We start from the raw sequence: 16,370 nt of genomic DNA on the forward strand, positions 1-16,370 counted from the left end.
TATGTGTTTTACAGGTGGAAAAGCCCTCGTGTGGTCATCCATCTTATTAAAATGTAAAATGATCTAAGGCAGATCGCCATTTTAATGAACAAAAACAAAAGTATTTACATGTAAGGATCCATCAGACAAATAAAATGTAAGGCGTGCTCTTCAAGAGCAAATTCATTGTAGGAAACCAATATACTGCTCCTCTTGCTTCCTTGTCTTATGTAGTTTTGTTATTGGTGACACATTTTTGAAGACTCTAAAATGTTTAAACTTGGTTGTGTGATGTCATATCCTGGTATATCAGTGCACCATTTCACTGATATACCACAAGTGTGAAAAGTAATGGCTTCGTTTTCAAGGCAAAGTACGTTTTATACATTCATTTGGTCCTTTGCCCATGAGGCCATAGAGACCTCAATAGTCAGGACAAAATCCCCCATCATTAACTACAACTGCTGAGTAAGGGTTTCTGTGCTTAGTACTGTTCAATTAACAATGCAGAGGATATTTAGGATATTTCTGCTAACAATGTTTCTATTGTGCTGAATGCTGAAATGGATGGAAAATAACAAGTGGAACACTGCTGATGCTCATTCAATTGTTTTTTTCTTCATCTTTTTTTTCCCCAAATATATTTTTACAAAGCTTCAACAACATTTACACAATAGAACAAAACAAAATTTACACAGTATATCAGTATGGAAAAATACTTAAGACGGACAGAAAATCTGGCTTTAATGAAGGCCTGTTGATTTTTATTCCTCCAAGAAATAGCGTTAATCCAAATCCATACATCACATCCAAATCCATACAACCAGTGATGTAATTAGTGCATCATTTAACTAATTAAAACAACAGACAGGCTTCCTATAGCAGGTGAGACTTAAACTCTGCCCTTCAAGGAACAGGGAACGTTCGGGATGTAGATTTGAATGACGGACATCTGATGACTGTCCTCAGGTCAGAGCCAAGTCTGTACAGCAAGGCAGTGAGATGTGCCAGAAGCAGGGTAGCATGTCTGTGTTGTCGTGTTGTCAAATGATCACAATCGTTATATTACCTGCACAATGATGCATTAGCCATTACGATCACTCGCATACAATATGATGTCTAAGGACTGATGTCTGCTTAAAAACAGCAACTGCTCCACTGCCGGGCAAGCTATGCTTTGTATCATATCATACATTAAACTAGCTTTCTTCGTTCTGAAGAATGCACTTCATTTGTGTGTTTATAGTAATAGCTCAAAGTTATACAATGGCATTCACAGACTTGTCTACTTCACAGAAGCAGATTAAATTAGCAAAAAAAATGTTCTTCAAATGACACATTTTTCCACAAAGCAGCCAAACATTTTAAATATTTTATCTGTATTCCACAACATGAAAGTAAACATAAACACTTATCAAGTGACGATATACCCTGAGTCTGGGCTTCCGTGAGAAGATGAAGCCATGCCCTATCCCACAGCCTGGGCCATGGGAGGAGTTCAAAAGGGCATTCCGCCGGTGATCTGTCGAGCGATCTGCTCCTCTGTGCTCTCCTCCTTCTCCGTTTCGCGCTCCTTGTTCCAGTCCTTCAACCCCTCGGGCAGGGTGGTGTCCTCCTCCATACCCCCCGTGCCCTCCACAAACTCTTCATAGGTTGACTTCTCTGCAAATGGACGTTGCCCAAGAAGCTCCACCATGTCACTTTTGTCCAGAACCTCTTTCTCCAAAAGTCGCAGAGCCACCTAGGGGACAGGAGGTTACATGATTGACCATAACATTACATTACATTACATTCATTTGGCAGACGCTTTTATCCAAAGCGACGTACAAAAAAGTGCATTTCATGGTCCATAACAAAAAATATATCCGACATTCCTGTGTACATGGGACTTCCTGTCCAGGTCTGCAGGTGTTTGGCTGACTACCTGAGGGCACTTTTGAACAGAAAAACTGCACTGTAACTTCATCACTTCATTTTAAAAGTCTTTAATAATATCTTGACACTTTTAAACTTCATTAGTTGTGATTTTATGGACTGAATGTGATAACTACATAAATACTGCCGTTTAAATTGTGAGATACAACTGCTGGACGTGAAGGATGAAGGAGATGGCAAAAAGTGATGGCAAAATGTGAAAAGGCTGTGGACTTTAAGATTTAATAATAGCTCTCGATTTCTGCATTTTCACCCCACATTTTGCTCATTGTTGCCTCATAACCAAAGGGGCATGTGGACTACATGCTGTCAGAAAGATGAACTACAACTCCCACAAATGCCCAACAGATCGCTTCAGTGCCAATTCACTATTTTTAATGCACAAACTCTGTTAAATGACTTACTGCAAGAAGAGAATTATAGGCTTGAATGCACGGACAGATGCTTATAATCTACCATTCTTGGAGAAATCACTATCAAAAAAAGACGACGCATTACACAGTCAATGTTGCTGAAAAATAGTTATGTGCATGCAAGTGCACATGACACTGATACTTTTACATGACCTGCGAGGAGCACGTCTCCTTACCTTCTCCACCTCAGCCTTCTTCTGGGAGAGTAAGGCCTGGGTGCGCTCATAGGCAGTGTTGATGAGGTGGCGCACCTCTGTGTCAATGAGACGTGCAGTTTCCTCGCTGTAGGGCTTCTCCAGCACAATCTCGCCCTGCCGTGGGATGTCAAATGACACCTGACCCACCTTCTCATTCATCCCAAACTGGACGATCTGAGGACAGCCACACGAACGAGTCAGACCGCACTTTGGGTGATAACAATATTGGCAATCATCAAACATATTAAGAGAAAGGATATTCTTTCTCTTGGGCCATCCTGATAAGGCATTGATTTCTGGGTGTTAGATCACAATTCTTTCATGTTGTAAAAAGGCTTGAAAATGGATAACAAATTTGTTGGGACATCAACCAACCTGAGGTCCATACTGCGCCTAATTTTGGAACAAATCTACAAGTCTGCATCTTTGGTACCCTTATACAAGTGCTCATTCTATAAGGAGTTCTATAATGCCCTTACCTGAGCGTAGGCGCTCTGTGTGACCTTCCTCAGGTCATCCTGTGCTCCGGTGGTGATTCTGCCAAAGAATATTTCTTCAGCGACACGCCCGCCCAATGTCATGCACATGCGGTCCAGCAGCTGTTCCTTCGTGTACAGATACTGTTCCTTGGGCAGATACTGGGCATAGCCTAGCCCCTTCCCCCGCGGAATGATAGACACCTGGAGGAGCCAATGGGAATAAGGTCGGGGGGGGACTTTTGCATTTCAAAAAACTTGGGAGGTAGTTCCTGTTTGTAAGTGTTTGAAACAAAAGCTCACAAGTTATTATCTGTCAAATTATTTTGGCCACTATTTGGATATTTTTATTTTATTTGGATATTTTACCCAAGTATTGTAGGTCCAAATCTGGCAACAAATATCTCTAAAACTCATTGAAACCAGTCACACCAGACGGGGATGGGCCAATCTCCTCACTGACATTCCTGAATTTCACATAAATGTACAGCATTCACATATAAGGTAAAAGCTATTTTAAATATTTGAACTGCTGCTATTGGAAACGTATTGTGTTGATAGAATGTGTCCCCTTACTGGTTGGTTTGTTTTGTTTGAAGTATTAGCCGTGAGATGTTTATGCTTTGAAGGACTCACTCAAGAAGCCTAAGCAGAGGGCAGTAAAGTGTGCCTCTGGAGGGAAGACTAAACCGCATGAGAAAGACCAGACATTCAGGCAAGGTTTCAACCTCAACAGATAAACTCAGGTTGCGTAACATGGGAGTTTGTTAAAGAACTGTCTGCCATTTCACCTCAATTAGATTCTCAGTCAGAGCCAAACTGAGGCCACAATGTACTTCACCCAGCTCTTTTTCAAGAAAACAATGCACAGTATGCATTGCAATCATATTCAGAGCGACATACAGTAGAGGAAAGAGTAGCATCAGTGTTACTGACCATTTATAATAATAAGTGTAATGTAAACATACAAACAATACTGCAACAAAGTAAGGTATCACTAGACATAACCAATCTTTACACAGCTATATCCCAACAACTTCGTCAACTGGGCCACTCTGGAAACACCAGTCCAAATACACCACATTATTTTCATCTGTCAACCTTGATTTCATGGGGACCTTCATCAGATTATGGGTCTACCAGTAGGAATATGAATAAAAACATTGGGGGGAGGAGAGAGGTACACTGACGCTCCAACCTTCAGCAGGGGGTCTGCATGCTCCAGGTACCAGCCTGCGACTGCATGCCCAGCCTCATGGTATGCCACAGTCTTCTTCTCCTCGGGCTGAAGGACCTGAGTCTTCTTCTCAAGACCTGCATGTTCATAATGCAGATGACTGCCTGGTGTGCACCCATTTCACCAGGTCATACCAACTGACATCATGTTATTAAATACCAGTTTGCTATGAGTCGATCATTAATAGTGTACCAGCTCAAGGAATGGAAAACAGCACTCCCTACACATGGCAGTTGGAGTTGTCCCAGTTGTTACATAAGGAAGGGTAAGAAAACTGCATTATAAGGCCTGCAGCATTTCAGATATGCACTGGAAATGCAATTTCCATCCCTGTAACTTCCCCACAGTGGGAATTCTGGTGCCAGTTCTCAAAATATCAAAATTACAGCTGTATACAATGAGACCTGGTGCACAAGGCTCTTAAATGTGTTCACCTCCTATCACACGTTCGATGGCCTGCTCAAAGTGTTTCTGGCAGATGGCATCTGAGAGGTGTCTAGCTGCAATCAGCGCGGCCTCATTACAGACATTAGCAATGTCGGCACCTTGTAAAGTTAAAGGGAAAAAGGGAGAAAAATCTGTTACAAAAAAATCCTGAGAAACAAAAGACAACTGAGGAATCACAGTGCTACTTCAATAAGGCCTGCAGCAGAGATTTCAGTAACTATGTAAAACTGCACGTTTAAATTTAACGTAGATCAGAGCCGGCCAGGTTGAAGCAAACAGTAATGTGCTATTACACCAAAAACCTAACCGGTTAAATAACAGTTAAGTAATGAAATAATAAGTAATTAAATAATTAAATAACAAAAACACATGGTAGCCAAACTGTGAGAAAAGATAATGAAGCTAAGAAACCAGAAACTGTCCATCGCACTGCCCACCAGAGAAGCCTGGGGTTAAGGCAGCCATCTTTCTGGCCAGCGAGTCCTTATTCATGGCTGCGTCCAACTTCAAGGGCCGAAGGTGCACTTTGAATATGGAGGCCCGACCCTTAATGTCAGGGTGTCCTGCGAAAAACCAAAAGAAGAGGTGAGGGAAGAGAGAAACTAAAACACCTGACAATGACAGCAACAATCATTTCACTGTGAAGACCCTTGAGATCATGAAAGGCTCTATATGAACAGAATGCACTATATTATTTCTAGTACAGTACAAGACAGACAGAGCAGAAAAGTGAAGGAAAAGACTGTGACTGTACCAATGTATATTTGCCTGTCGAAGCGCCCAGGCCTCATAAGCGCCGGGTCCAGAATGTCAGGCCGATTGGTCCCTGCCAGCACCACAACGTTTGTAGTTGTGTTGAACCCTGGGTGGGTTGAAGAGAGTGGTCCACAATGAAATGCCCTATATGACCAAAAATATCTGGACGTGCCTTGGTCTGGGGCTGTTTTTCATGGTTTGGGAAGGCCCCTAGGTACCACTGAAGACAAATATTAATGCTGCAGCATACAATCACATTCTGGACAATTCTGTCCTCCCCCAAGGCCCTTTCCTATTTCAGCATGGCAATGCCCCCGGGCACACACCGAGGTCCATATAGAAATGGTTTTGTTGAGAATGGTGTGGAAGAACTAGACTGGCCTGCACAGAGCCCTGAACTCAACCAAATCCAACACGTTTTGGATCAACTGTAAAAAGCCAACAGCGAGCCAGGCCTAATCACTCAATCAGTGCCTGCTCTTCTGGCTGAATGGAAGCAAATCCCTGCAGCAATGCCCCAACATCTCCAGCATCTAATATAAAGCCTTCCCAGAACAGTGGAGGTTGTTATAGCAGCAAAGGGTGGACCAACTCTGTATTAATGCCCATAATTTTGGGTGAGATGTTGGATGTGAAGTCTCCACATACTTTTGGCCATGTAGAGTATATTGCGGCCAACGTTTTATCCAGACATACTAACGATGAGAAGGCAAGTGCATAAAATAGGGTAAGGCACAACAGTAACTGAAAAGCTAAAATTAACTGTAAACTAGATAAGCCTGTTAGGGAATCTATAGGAGGACTACATAAAAACAAAACACAATACATACAATTTAGCTAGATTTCAATAAAAAAATATCAATAACAAACAATGTAAAGACTTTATTTTAGACTGCTAAAAGGGAGGTAGCAATGGAGAAAAAGAGTGAGCAAGAGAATGAAAAACAGAGAGATGGATTTAGAGAGATTTAACCTAGACAACAGTAGTGATGAGCACAGGTTTCTGGGAAAGACAGAGGAGTCAGCTGAATCCTGGACTGCGCTGGACACACAGACAGCAGTGGTGGGTCTTCATTGTTTAGTGTGGAATGCTGTCCCTCTATTAAATGTCTGAAATGCTAACTAAAACGTCACTGAGTCCCTTCCTCCCTCAAACGTCGCCCACCCCCCTGCTCACCGTCCATCTCCACCAGCAGCTGGTTGAGGGTGTTCTCTTGCTCGCTCTGGCCCCCAAAGTTGCCCCGCCCCCGTTTGCGCCCGACCGCATCGATCTCGTCGATGAACAGGATGCAGGGGGCATTCTTCCTGGCCATCACAAACAAGTCCCGCACCTGGGCACCAAGGGAAGCTGGGTTTATTCAGTTGAAGAGGGCTCAAATTCTTGCTTCATCAAATTATTCATTTCCTTTAAGCCTCTTTTATTACAGTTTTTTCCCCATAAAAGCATTAGACAAAAAACTCCAGCAAAAGTTCAGCATATGAACAGTCATGCATATAGCTCTCATTCAAATTTATATCTTATATAGCTTACATAAGCAATAAACCACACTAAATTGTATATATTTCTCCTAATAGTGAAGTTGGAAAAAATAAAGTGCCATATTTTTGCAACTTTCAGCACTATGAGTATAAGTTATGCCGCTGCATGGCACCTCACCCTGGCTGGCCCCACACCCACAAACATCTCCAGGAATTCAGAGCCATTAACAGTGATAAAGGGGACGTTGGCCTCTCCGGCGGTGGCCTTGGCTAGCAGAGTCTTCCCGGTGCCAGGAGGTCCTGTCAAAATGGCTCCCTAATGGGGAGAGGAGAGACGGGAGGTGAGAGGGGGAAGTCTATGCAGGAGGAAACATTATTCAGTAAACAGGAGCATGGTGACGGGGATAGAAAGCAGGTTCTTTCCGTTGCTTTCCGTCAGTTCCGTTTCACTTGTACGTGTAGCGCTGGGTTTACGCTACCTGGATAATGTCCATATTTTATATTAACAGACATTTTATATTAACAAGCATACATAAATTGTTAGCATGTCTTGTCCTGCAGACTCTGTCTGGGAGTGTGTTTTGTGTGTGATGTGTGTGTGCGTGTGTGTCTCCGCGTCTCTCACCTTGGGGATCTTAGCCCCCAGGTCCTGGTACTGCTTGGGGTTCTTCAGGAAGTTGACGAACTCCATGATCTCCAGCTTGGCCTCCTCGCAGCCCGCCACGTCTTTGAACTTGATGTCGATTTCGTTGCGCAGCACCTTGGCGGTGGTCTCGCCCACGCTGAAGAGCCCGCCCATGCCTCGGCCAGGGCGCCCGCCCCCCGCAGGGCCCCGCCGTAGCGTGTACAGCAGGAACCCAATGATCAGCACCGTGGGGAGCATGTTCAACAGAAATGACCTGTCAGGGCACCCAGCTCCATTACAAAGTGGACGGAACAACCATCAGAAGCAGAGGCTGTGTGAACGGATGTGACCAAGTGGCACAACTAAGCATGTCTGTAATGTTGAGCACAACTATTTACACGTCATGGCATTGGATTTGGAAAATCACATTAATTCTCCAATCCACTCCGCAAGTACAAGCAGTACTAGCAGCAGTGTAACACTAGTTTTAGGTTTTAGACTGCATGGTGCTCTTTATTGTTTCTCTGCCCCCACAGGTCTGAAGCGGACATGCACTTTTACATGACAGATGTTAAAATATGTGGGTGGGACAGGGCCGCACGATGCACACAGCGCAGTGCACAGCTCAGACTCTCAGGGCTAAGAGCTTAGCCTGGGTAGCGGCGCGAGACCACCTCGTTTTCCCGGTCTGCCACAACCCTCCTCCGCCAGGCCGAGCAGCCAAAATGCGCCGGGCAGACATTCTGAGAATGCCTCTGCAGTCACATCACTATTTCTCTAGCCAATCTCTTTTATCCTTCCTGTTTTTTCCACACTGAAACACTACTCCCCCCCCTTTGTGCTCGCATTGCACAACAGTTCCAGTCTTACATTTGCTTAGTTACAAGCACATGAGCAGGCTCTGTACTGTAAGTGGTGGAGCAAGGCAACTCACTGGGGCTGTAAGACAGTGTATAAAGCAGCTATAATGTATAATGAAGCTGTAGTTATAATTAGTGCTTGCTCACTTTAGCCAATGCCCTGGAAAGTAAGATAAACATTCAGAGAAATACATTTGGTGGAAATAACCTCTGATGATTAGAAACTGCGCTAGCTGTAAAATATGAACTTCCCACAATCCTCTTTACTAGAGGACCTGCTACCTATTATGGGATTTTAGATAACGTGACTGTGTGCTGAATCCCAGACTGGGGTTATGGAAATATTGCCTTGTAAGGGAGACGCTGACCCACTAAATGTGATGAATGGAAACTGTGCACTGGGGCAGCAACTCATTTCATACAGACACTGCGCCCTCTAGAGTACAAACTGGAAACACTCACATTCTCTTCTAGAATTTCACAATATACAGAAAATGATCTCTTTGATAATATTAATCTCTGACAAAAAAATTAAACAACAAAAACATACTGGACTGTCTTAAATTCCCACCTTTGCCCATTCAACCAAAAGATATAAAATTGTTAAAACAGCCTTTCATCACGTGAGCAGTAATGTAGTCTCAGATTAAAAAAGCCAAAATACCAGCCCTCTAAACCCAGATGCTACATTCTCTCACTAAGTAAAGTTCATAACGAATAGTACAGGGCACAGAGCCACATGCTACACTCTGCTCTTGGTGATTGGATGCAAACCGCACAGAGCCACATGATCAACTGATGATAGAGGCTGCGCCAATGTGCACCGCGCAGCACAGTCTGGTCTTACCCATCGCTCTCTGTAGAGTAGACCACAGGCAACCTGTTCTCTCCCTCGATGCCCATCTCAGCCTGTGCCGTCTCCAGATTGCGCTCAAACGTGTCCACGCTGCCGATGTTGAACCACACGTATTGCTGAACAAGGAGAAGTTCAGAAGGTCGCTGTGTAAATTAGTAGGCTTGCTAAGATATCAACAGCTGAGGTGACCTTCAGCTCCCTGAGCCCTCAGCTATGTTCAAACAGGTCCACTCATTTAGATTTAACAATTATAAACAAAATTTGCATGACCATACAGTTTGCTTTCTATGGGCACTGAATGAAATGGAAGATCTAATGATGATGATGATGATGCATGGCATTGGGGTTCTATTTGGTATAAAGACCTATTGGCCCACCAATTCTATTTCTTCCCTGGAGGTGTCCTACTGAAGAACTATCCAAGACCACACCTGCTTAGCTTCAGCCATTTGGCAGGAGTTTGGTATATTGTGGTATGGTAGTAGCTGGAAACATGGTGCTATGGCTGTGTGGTTGCAAATATAATGTGAGATTGTTGAACCTGTCATAGAAACATTTTAAAAGGGTCAAACAACAAACCTACTCCATCAACTGGCATCTTTCCAGGGGGGAAGATTACTCTGACATAGCGTTTGTTAATCACCTCCAGTCTGTCCACCTGAACAAAGATGGATTGTCTGAGTTTTAGCAATACAAGTGCAGGTATCACTGGTCCTGGACAAAACTACCAGAAGCAATAAATCAATCATTTTCTCAGGATGCATTCGGAGTGAAGCATGGGACAGAGAAATACACATATTAACCAGGTAACGTGAGCTTATTTAAACTGGCCTTTGAAAAGTATTGAAAACATCAAGACACTGATTACTCGGCACACAACAGTAGAACAAAAGTATGAGAGATACTAAACTCAGGGCTGAGATTCAACACTTACAACTCCTTTGGAGAGATAATTATTGACAAAGTCCTTCCAGGTGACCTCACTGCCAGCATTTCGGAAAATGAAGTAGTAGCTGACCGCTGTCCAGAAGGCTACCCCACTGAGAAAGTAGAACCGGAAATCCTTATCGTCCCAAGGCACATCCCCCTAAACAAAGGATTAATCGTGTGCTCAGAGCATGTGTGGCAAGCCTAATGACATAACTCATTAACTGCATTCATAAATTCATGCCGAGTGTCATGGCTGAATTTGGCAGTACTGTGGTTGGCTTTACGGCTAACCTTCTGCAATCTACTCCACCAGGTAGAGTCCTCCTTCCTTTCCCCTTTCTTTCCTCCGCCTCCTGAAGTGCCTCCGCCTCCGCCTTTAGCCGATCTCCCATTGGCGCTATGCCCATTTGTCGGAGTGGCCTCTGGAAAGAAAAAAAACCCCACAGACACAGCCAATCAAATCTCTGAGGAGCAGCTTCAGTAAGGACATATTTTTATTGAGAGGAAATTGTCCCTCTGAAATACTATTTTAAAGTAAACAAGACTCTTTGATATGTACAATGAATTAGGAAGAAGAGTACAGCATGCCAAAACAAAACTAAAGACTGTGTCCAAGTACGTGTGCATCTGGTGGGTTTATGATGGGACTGGGGAAAACAAAAACCGCTCGGGGGAAATGGTGAAGGTTCATGATGTTAGGAAATGATGCATGATGAAAATACCAGACACAAGAGTAACAAACACTCCGGACATAGGGGAACCTCCAGATAAGCCATCCGCTACAGCTCCATTAATGCACCTGTGTAAGAGGCGTTTGAAGCACTGTGGCGAGAGGTCACCAGGCCAGCTGTAAGACAAGCCCAGTTGAATGTGCACTTGGCAGTGGTGTAAACATTTCAATGCACTATCCTTTCGTAAACCCACACCAGCAGCTTGTCTTCAGCCAGCACTAACAATAAAGTCAGATTCTTGCACTCGGGACAGTGGCATGTTCAAGCCTTGTGCCAAAATGATGGCTGAACCATAATGTTTATTCATCCTTTCTGTTCCGAAATACAAAAAGCGATTTAAAAAGGTAACTGAAGCAGAAACACAGCTCTGTTCTTGAAGCTTTCATTTACTTTGGGGAGACGAACAAGAAGTGGTAATGTCTGTTTTTATCGCTGTCTCTGGGTAGCTCTTAAAAGCCCTCTTGGTCATGTTGCTGTTCAGTTCATAGCCAGACTATGTAAACAAACAGTGACTGCCAAAAAGGATGAAAAGTCTACAGAGAACTTCAGAAGCTGCGGTGACAGTTGGATTGCAGCACAGCTAATCAGTCAGGCAGTTGCAGCCTCAAAAGCAAGAGGGCAGTATAGAGTATATGAATACCTTTAGCCTCTGGTTGGCGCTCACTGGTTCTGGGGCCATTTTTTCCATTGGGGAAGTACTTCTCGAATCCTGGGGAAATAACCAAAATGAGAAACTCAACCAACACACTGCACACTCCTTGTATGAGAACTGAAAAGCTTTAGTGCCTTGTGTTACAGATATTCATGTAACCAGCTTCCGACAAAAATCCATCCACTTAATTATCCTGTGCACACTCAAACCAGCAACAGACAAACAACCATACAAGCAAACAAACTCATCCTCTGTTCTAGCAAAGGAGGACTAAATTGGCTTAGCTCCTGGTTAAAAGTCAATGCCATTCCTAAAATCACAAATCCTAGTAATCATTTACACAAATTACATAAACTCCAGGAGTGAGAAGTCACATAAAAAAGCATACCCGCTTGTTTTAACCTAAACAGCATCGTGCCTCCTTCATATTTATTCATTTATTTCAAATTTTATTAGTTCACCTTGGTGAAAGTATTGAAAAATGTGTCAAATAAATTAAGGAAAAAATAGTCTTGATTAGCCTAAATGAATTTCTTTAAATTGAACTGCAGCTTAATTGCACTTTGAATGGCTCCATTCCTCAAATTTAAATGTGAAAGGTATTGTGATAACAGTTAATGGAGGCGTCAGCCGGTTGATGCTTAAAAGCCCCTTGAATACAACAGAACAGAAAATATACACTTGGCAGAGGAAGGCCTTGTTATTTAAACATTAAGCTTTATTTTAATTTTCTCATTATTGCTTTTTCCAGCAGTGAAAATGTGCTGTATTTCACTATAAGGGATTCCCTAGATTCCTTTTATATTTCTGCTCTACAAATGGAGTGAGTTACAGTTTCAGAGCCCATTCCTGGTGTCCCTTCTGATTTGACAGGGCTAGATTGAAGCTTGAACATGGGACAGCCAAGTCCTCATGGCACAAGGGGCCCGTTTCTGACAAAGCAATGTCAATTATAGCCTAATGCATTGACTTACAATCAAGAAGATCATTTCTAGAAACAAATAGGCCTGGATGTTTTCAGAATGATGACAGAAACCTTTCAAATAAAATGTTCTGTTTTGTTTTTGCAGTAGCTTATTTACTACTTATTATGCTTATTTCCCATTGTTGCAAATTTGCATAACACACAAACATTAATTAATGTCTGTGTAAACTTACTTATATTCATTCCATACTGGCTAGATTAAAAACATTTAAATGTACCTTATATTATTGTTTATTAAATTTAACTGGACTCAGGCTGCTGGGAAATCTCTAAATTTTCACTAGTTAGGCTATATATTGCATCTTGAGTACCAATCACAATATTTGCATGATGAGAAAGTTTTGCGATAATTTCCTCTAGTACGCACATTTATTTTAAATTTTGTAATGTATGTTTGCAGAATCGTTCTTGAACATACCACTTTCTGTATATTTTGTGCTATCCCTGTGTAAATGACAGCTAGTGACTTGTTCATCACAAACACTGATATTAAGATTACATATGCAAGTGATCACACAAATAATGACTCTCATGGATGAAAGTCAGGCTCTTACAGGTGGGGTTGGAAAGAGGATACACATGTATTGATATACCTTTAGGAGGCTTTGAACACAAGAATCTTCTATGTGCACCTAAGACATTGGTAATCACCCCTCCCCTTTTCACAGCAAGCAGACTGTCAGCATGTCCTGAGACCTTACAAAAATAAACACAAAACATGTTTCCAAGTCACAAAGTTTTGTAGAAAAAAATAATTGTATCAACCAGCAAGCTAAGAAGTGCACTATTTCACAAAGCCATAGAATCACAATGGTATGGCTGTTTCTGAACTAAATTGATTTGACCTCAAGGAACATTGCAGAACATTTTTTTCCAGATTCCATTAATTGCAGTACTTCATGACTTCTTCAAGCAATGTCAATAACATGCGGCCCAATAATCACATAGGCCTAACATAGTGGCAGGACTATTAAGGATGCAGTGTCAAAATGTAAATGTAAATTCATATGATATGCAATCTTTACCATTATTACTTGAATTGTAACAATCAAAAATGAGACTAACATAACTAAAACAGATAATAAGCACAGTTGCATTACATTTCAGAAACGGTGGGTCATGTTCTTAAAGAGGAAAAAAACTTTTAATTCAGGACCCAACCAAGTTTGCCACTGCAGTCATGGATAAAATAAGATGACAATGACTTTTTTAATGAACAATAACGTTTGCTTGGACCTAATTTCGTTAGAAACCTTCAACTTTGCAAGCCAATGTGGCTGTTTACATTAAATTGCATTTACAAATTGAACACCATCTTAATCCGAAAATGCACAAATGGAGCAATATTTTATGACCTCACTTGAGTAATAAAGTGTCTGCTCAATAGGCTGTGCATCTAAGACTTATATCAGGTCATTCTTCCACGTAATGACATTTGGCAAAACTGGGGCCGAGATATCAACCAGAAATGGTTACAAAGCCAACTTCAAATCAAACATTTAGATTTATTTGCAAAACCTTTCTTAACCACGATCCAACATAAAGTACTTATGGAAAAATACTGATCAAGAAAGATTCAGATTGCTAGCAAAATTATATTAAGCTACCATCGATGTTCTGGTTGAAATGTCTTTATACCAAGCTTTAACGTTAGCCAAGTAACTGCTACACAGGACAACATTTCAAGCCTGTCGTTGCCTGCGTTCACTATCTGGCTAGCTAACTAGCTGCACCCAACCATTGCATTGGCATTTAAATGCAATCAGCAAATAGGCAGACTATGCACGCAAATAATACAACACTCATAGGCTTAACACCTTAAAATGTCACAATACTCAGTAAATCGTCAAAAAAAAAAAAAAACGGATCTACATAGTTATCCAGTAAACTATCAGGATAAGTTAACTTGTTAGCTAACGCTAGTAAAACTGAGTAAAGCTGCACTTGCACTGAACTTACCACAAGCCGTGCTTGTCTGACGCTATTTGGTGATAATATGCTTTTTAACAAATTCCCACAGCCCCTCGACAGAAAGAGATAACGATGGGCCATCTTTACACTACGCGGTGGTATTTATCCCACTAAAGTCTACATCTGAATCGTCTGTCTTTTCTATTATTGTATTAATATTATGAAAGCTACTTCTGCCTCCCTCAGCCATGTTGTTCTCCAAACGTCATCACGTTTGTTCTAAACTGACACACGTTGTAAAGCCTAATCTCCGCCCCTCTCTCCAGGCAAGCGACTTGTATATATACAATTGTATGACAATTTTTAGGTAGAATGGGTTGCAGTAGCACACGGCACGACATATAATAGGTGTATTAAAAGAAAGTGCGTTATTCGTACAATAAAATGACTACTACAATCCCCTTTTAAACGTCATCAAGCGATAAGCCTACTTGCCAACTTAACGATGGCAGTTTTAAATGATAGGTCTGATATTGTTAATGTTGTCCTATTTAAGGGCATCTGGAATAACTTGTTTCGGACAGACATTCATATTTATGACATTTACCTGTTATTTAAGTACACATAGAGCTACCACTAGATGGCAATATTGTAATGTTATCATACAATGAGTTGCACAATGTAGAACTAGTATTGGTAGGCTACTTTCCACACACACGCACACACACAAAGAAAAAAATAAATAAAAAAAACATTTTATAACATACTCAGTGTTAAAATTGGTTTATATACGTGATTGCATCAGCCACATTCTAGTGCATGTTAATTAATCACGCAGCCTTTATAAAAATAACTATTGCTAAATAGAATGTATAATACAAAATGTACGTCATGGCGTTTGAATATATATATATATATATATACACACACACACACAGGCACACACAGTACGTAACAGTGTATTACAGAGAATATTAACTGAACATCCATGTTTTTGTTTTTGCCAAGTGATCATTTTGTTCTTAAAGAAAACATTCTGTTTTGCAAGGTTAGTTATGGATGGGGAAGGACATTTTAAATCTATGCTAATTCAGCAATTAGTGGTGTCAAATCATTAACACCTCCAGAATCACTGATGAGGTGATATTGTTAATTAGACCAAAGAGCTGAATGTTTCATCCTCTGGCAAATAGCTGTGTGAAATACATGGGACTAGGCTACTTAATTGGCAATTAAAGTTGGAGGGCTAAAAAATGTATAAATATTCACATTCATTTGGTATGTCGCTGGTTTATTCTTTGGAAAATGATTAGAAGTCTAATCAGTAGTTTATCATTCACACAAACAGTACGTTCCTTGTTATTGTTCTAATTATTTTGAGACCTGAACAAAAATGCAAAAAGAGTGGCACTTTTTATTTTTTCATTCATCATTTTTGGATGCACTTCCTTATTAGTTCAGACGCAAAGTGTAACTTGAGCACCCAAGAGCGATTATGTGGTGACTATGAAATTCGTTTTCATTTGAAAGTGTGAAAATGTCTTGACCATTACTTTTCCATTTGCAAATGAAATTCTGTCAACAGGCCCAGTTACAGAACAGTCTTCTTACCATTATTTCCCTCACTGAAGACACCTAAATAGAGAAAATGTTAAGGAGAGTTCAGTGAACATTGGCAAGCACACAGGGCTGAGAGTGTGCCAGGGAAAGCCAAAGTAAAGTACCCGATGCCTTGGAAACAAAAAGGGGCTGTCCATGCAACCCAAAAGAGGGGGAGGGAGGCTGACCAGCATGGTGGAGTGTGTGTGTGTGTGTGTGTATGTGTGTGAAAGAATGAGAGAAAGAGAGGGAGGGGAGAGACAGCAGGGGGAGAGACTACTTTTTAAAACATGCGTTTCTCC

General features: G+C 41.5%; 1 protein-coding gene across 1 annotated transcript; it reads right to left on the bottom strand.

The window, feature by feature from the left end:
• Nucleotides 1-695: 695 nt before the first annotated feature.
• On the bottom strand, nt 696-14,753 carry LOC118225635 (AFG3-like protein 2). Its single transcript, XM_035414368.1, has 17 exons — nt 14,518-14,753; nt 13,152-13,254; nt 11,562-11,630; nt 10,482-10,612; nt 10,195-10,347; nt 9,844-9,918; nt 9,252-9,376; nt 7,545-7,818; nt 7,098-7,235; nt 6,618-6,771; nt 5,439-5,546; nt 5,122-5,247; nt 4,672-4,782; nt 4,199-4,314; nt 3,004-3,204; nt 2,504-2,698; nt 696-1,720 (listed from the first exon to the last, which is right to left on the bottom strand). Exons 1-17 carry the CDS (start codon nt 14,608-14,610, stop codon nt 1,478-1,480), a joined length of 2,415 nt encoding a protein of 804 aa, XP_035270259.1. The 5' UTR covers nt 14,611-14,753; the 3' UTR covers nt 696-1,477.
• Between the last annotated feature and the right edge of the window lie 1,617 nt (nt 14,754-16,370).

Source organism: Anguilla anguilla, chromosome 4, assembly GCF_013347855.1.
Source record: "Anguilla anguilla isolate fAngAng1 chromosome 4, fAngAng1.pri, whole genome shotgun sequence".
Taxonomy (NCBI): Eukaryota; Metazoa; Chordata; class Actinopteri; order Anguilliformes; family Anguillidae; genus Anguilla; species Anguilla anguilla.

Coding starts and splice junctions, on each gene's coding strand:
- LOC118225635 (XM_035414368.1), bottom strand. CDS start 14,610: ATGGCCCATCGTTATCTCTTTCTGTCGAGGGGCTGTGGGAATTTGTTA. Junction 10,348..10,481: donor GGTGGAGTAGATTGCAGAAG/GTTAGCCGTAAA, acceptor TCCTTTGTTTAG/GGGGATGTGCCTTGGGACGA. Junction 1,721..2,503: donor AGAAGGCTGAGGTGGAGAAG/GTAAGGAGACGT, acceptor CCTGTCCCCTAG/GTGGCTCTGCGACTTTTGGA.